This window comes from Merops nubicus, unplaced genomic scaffold (genome assembly GCF_000691845.1).
Source record: "Merops nubicus isolate BGI_N331 unplaced genomic scaffold, ASM69184v1 scaffold49122, whole genome shotgun sequence".
NCBI classification, from domain to species: domain Eukaryota; kingdom Metazoa; phylum Chordata; class Aves; order Coraciiformes; family Meropidae; genus Merops; species Merops nubicus.
The window spans coordinates 5,393-9,978 of record NW_008592639.1 but is presented as its reverse complement, the minus strand read 5'-3'; the positions used below and the strand labels follow the sequence as shown (position 1 = coordinate 9,978).

The 4,586-nt window shown below is 40.6% G+C and overlaps 1 protein-coding gene across 1 annotated transcript in view; it reads left to right on the top strand.

Annotated features, from left to right (window-relative positions):
* Positions 1-4,586, top strand: part of CEMIP (cell migration inducing protein, hyaluronan binding) — a gene marked incomplete at its 5' end in the record, with an annotated part of 12,100 nt that overhangs the window by 7,118 nt on the left and 396 nt on the right. Inside the window, 3 exons of the mRNA XM_008935194.1 lie at positions 293-379; positions 696-853; positions 3,694-3,794. Coding sequence (XP_008933442.1) covers positions 293-379; positions 696-853; positions 3,694-3,794 — 346 coding nt within the window. The remainder of the gene's footprint in view (positions 1-292; positions 380-695; positions 854-3,693; positions 3,795-4,586) is intronic.

Genomic DNA, 4,586 nt, shown 5'->3' with positions numbered 1-4,586 from the left:
CAGGAATGCACAGCAAAGCCTCAGAGAATTATGTGTCAGCTCTGCAAACGAGAATCACTTAGATTCTGCCATTTAGTGAAACAATTTAAATGCTGACAGGATGAGCAGAGAGGTTACTATTATGCCCAGTCTCATTAGCAATGTAATTTGGCAAGTCAGTGCCTATTATGTAGCTTTCTTGTTAATTGAATTCAAGGTTTAAAATGCTTTCTGAAAATGCAGCATTCAGGTAATGGACATCCTCACTAGAAAAGCCTTTTTTCTCTCTTTATTTTTTTTTTTTTTTTAACAGAAGACTAAGGACCATCTGCTAGAAGTGAAAATTGAAACATATAAGAAACAGTACTTCCATCTAAAGGATGACTTCGCATACATTGAGGTGAGCTGATCCTCTCAGTGGACTGTATGGGACAGAATTCTGAAATACTTGCTTCATTTATTATGGAAAACTTGCTCATGACATGAGTAGTTAGATTCAGGTCACTTCTGCTTTGTATTTTACAAAAAAAAACCCCAAACCTGTAACTTCTACTGCTTAGCAGCAAAAATGCAAGACAGCTTGACCTCAGAGATGTGGAATTCTGCTCTTTGATATAAGAGCAGTCCTGTGACTGAAGACTATCAATGCTTCTTACAGGTGGTGGTTTGAAATTGTGTTGCTATGATAGATGAAGCATATTTTTCCCCCCACCCAGGTTGATGGTGTCAGATTCTTCCTCACTGATGAGGGTATCCAACTGGTTGTGATTGATGGACATCATGGAAAAGTTGTTGATCGAGCTACATTCAAAAACACAATTCTACAAGGAATCCCAGCACAGATAGAAAATTATGTAAACAACATCAAGGATCAGTAAGTAAATAATGTGGTGTTACTGAGGTGCAGTATACAAGGACGCTGTACAGGAGTAATTTTCTCCTGGGTTTTGTCACCTGGCATGTGCCACACTGACTGGTTTAACAACGGGCTTTGGTGACTCCAAGAGTCCAGATGTGAGCAGGACATGCAGGCAGCAGGAGGGTGCAGGCTCTGGGACTCAGGAACTGATCCAGCCCCAGACAAACTGCAGAGCTACATCCACGTTGTGGGTTAGAGACAAACTGCAGACTTTCACAAAGCACTTGGGGACAGATGTGCAGTTTACATTTTTCTGTTGCCTGCATACTCTCTCAAATCACAGAACATTCCGCTAATAAAATACATTCCTCTTTGCACATGTTCCCTGCTCAGACCTAAGGGCTGGATGCTTTTATTTTTTAAGTATGGGCAGCCAGAAATGCAGAATTTTGCAAGTGGGTGGTAAGTAGCCAACACATGTTCCTGTGTCCTGGAGGACAGCAGCTTCATCTGCTGGAATGAGAATGGGAACAACATCAGAAACCCTCTAACCAAAGGGGTTCTCTTATTAGTTTGTGGAGTGCTATTGGGAAATGAATGCATTTCACTGTTATTAAATCTGTTTTGATTTGAAAACTGATACATAACATTTAATAGAAATATGATTGCTCTGTTGGTGAATCATCTGAAATAGCTGTGGGCAGATCAACAGGATATTATCCTGGCATTTTCTTCTAGAGACCTGGGGGAAGTTTCAGCAGAGTGCTATGCAGGTGGATGCAGATGTGTTTCTACTGTCTTAATTCTGAAGGCTGAAAAAAACCCATTGAGTAGTTACTGCAGAGATGCATAGTAGTTGTTCACTCTAAAAAAGCAAAAAAAAAAAAAAAAAAAGAGGGCTTTTCAGAGAGGCCACTGCAAAAATCCAGTCTCAGTCCTGGCTAAACCTAGCTCCTGGATTCTTTCTTATTTTAGAAGATTGAGTCATAATTAGACTTCAGGTGTATATAAATCTTTCTGAGATTAGGATTAGAACCAGGTATTGACCCAACATGGTCAGCATCTCTCAGGCCTCATTCAGCTCCGTCTTTGCAAGCAAGGATTGAATCCCAGATTATTGTCTGTCTTTCACCAGGAATTTTGCCAGCCCAGTCCCTGCAGCCCTTTCCAATTTCATCAAACACAGGCTGCAGTGACAGCCATGAAACATCTTTCACCCATTTTCTGGATGGAAGTGTTGTTCAAATTCAGAGGTGGGCCCTGTGCAGACGGTGGGGCTGCAGAGCCAGCAGCCCCTTGTCACCTCGCCCTGCCACGATGGAGAGCACAGGCTGAACAGAGAGCTGCTGCTGACAGAGGGGAAGGGCCCCACCAGCCTTTGGGAAGAGACTGCTAAAGCACCTTTACGGATTTGGGGATGCAAGAAGAGGAGTTTCTAGCAACGACAAGCTTCCGTGTTCATTTAAGCAACTCTCTGTGGGCCAAATTTTTTTTTTTTTAAACAAAACTATCTTTTTCTGATGAGTTTGCAAGAGATAAGAAAACGAAACATCTGGTGAATCTATTTTAAACTTTCATAACAGGAAAGGCTTAATAGAAATTAATGATTTTAGTGAACTGAAGGAACTAAAAAGAGGTGATTCAGCATTCACAAAGTAGTCAAAACCAGCCTGCCAGCTCAATCCACTTTTGTAAGTGCTGGAGCATTTTAACACCTCAGGTTTATTCTAGGAAAAGGCCTGATGGTGCTTAGCTCTTCTGATTCTCTAGTTTCTGTTACCACCTGTTGCTATTTTCTGCAGAACAGTTCCAGTTCCAGCTGAGGTGTTAAGATGTAACTGCTCCACTCTGTAGCTCAGGGCTTGAGCTCTGCAGGAGCTGCTGTCTAATTAATTTTAGTGACTCGTATCCATTGTGCTGCTGGGAAGTCAGCAGGACTGCAAATACTACTTGAGTCAGGGAAGTTTCATTCATGGAAACCCTCCAAGGTGGAATGGAATAATTTCATCTAAACAAAATTTGCTGAATTACTGTCATGCAGCTAATCAGGAGCTGAGCAAAGGTGACATCCCAGCTCCACTGAAATTAATAGTGAAAATTCCACTGAACTCACTGGAGTGTCCTTCTTCCTTGATAGGCTTTGAAATAACCATTAGAAGTGTTTGTGCATCTTGTAGGAAGTAGTGAACTTCACAGACTGTCCTCTGCTTCTCCCCAGAAAAGCCTCACTACATGATCATCTCTTCATGCCTAATGTAGGTTTTTACTGTACCCATCTAGAATTAATCCTAGGCTGTTATCAATGTTTTACCCAAACATTTACAGCTTTTCATTACCTTAACACACTTACCTCATGTGTTTATCATCTCGCATTTGTAGATTATCCCAAGAATTCTGAGGTAAAATACAGTACAGGCAAGTAAGACAGTAATAGTAGTGATAATAATGTTTTAAAGCAAAAGCACACTGAAAATGAAGGAAAAAGTGTCAGACCAGCAAAAGTCTCAAAGTTAATTTCTTCAGGTTTAATCTGCTAATGATGAAAGGACAAGAAATTACTTGAGACTTGCTAAGAGCATCCCAGGGAGAGCATGTTCCTTTCTGAGTAAAGCAAGATGGAACTGCTGGTTGGAAATATTTCATCCTAGCAAACAGTGTTTCAGGGAAAAAAAAAAAAAAAAAAGAAGATATGACTAAACTGTTGGAAAGCATTGACAAAAGCCATTAAAGCAGAAACCACTGTAGTTCGTGGGTGTCTTTGAGTTACCAGGCAGGAGCTACCAGTGCTCAAGACAGACAAGCAAGGAATGTGTTCTGACTCTTCCTCTGTTTATAAATGGCTTTGTTTCCTTCAGCTCCATAGTGCTGGTGGCATCTAAAGGAAGATTCATTTCAAGAGGACCATGGACTAAAGTACTGGAGAAACTTGGAGCAGAAGAAGGTTTCAGGTTAAAAGGTAACCACGTTTTAAAAATGCAGTTCTAAACCTCTGATCTATTCCCTCCCATGGTTCCAGTAAGGGACATTTCTTCTGCTTCTAAACTTTGCCTTGCTTGTTTCTATCAGCATGTGCTCAAACATCCTGGGGCAAATCATTTATTTATTCAGTAAGGTTGTATCCACTGCAGCTTTGGATAACAATACTTAGTTGAATACTGTAAATGGAAAAAGTGATCTGGCAGTTGTTCTTAGAAACAAAGGATTCAGGGTTTTTTATTTTCCAGATTAATTTTAAATAAAAAGACATTTTAACAATAGGAATATTGGACTTTTTTTCCCACTAAACGCCCCAAACCAGGACTTTTTACCTGTCTGAACTTATTTTTAGCTGATTTTCTCTCAAAACCAAATTCTGACTTGGTGGCACAAAGCTTATTGATTTCAGAGCATCACAGGTTGTACCACAATACTGCTTGAGTGTGCATGTTGCTCTGATCAGCTCTGTGAGCTTTGGGCACACTTTCCTCTTCTGTGTGTGTGTGATGCTCACTAACATAGGTCTTGCCTGTTGTCCTGTCCCTTGTCATTCCCTGACCTTCCTCAAGCAGGAAAGGGCTTTGAGTATAACCACCATGCAAATCATGATAGCTTCAACAGGTAGTGAAAGCTGCTTGCTAGGAAGGGGTTTTCCTTCACTCCTCTGCTATCTATCACACATTGTTAATTAATGGCACTCCTCTGCTATCTATCACACATTGTTAATTAATGGGAGCATACAGACATGGAAATAAAATATTAATGAAGCCTC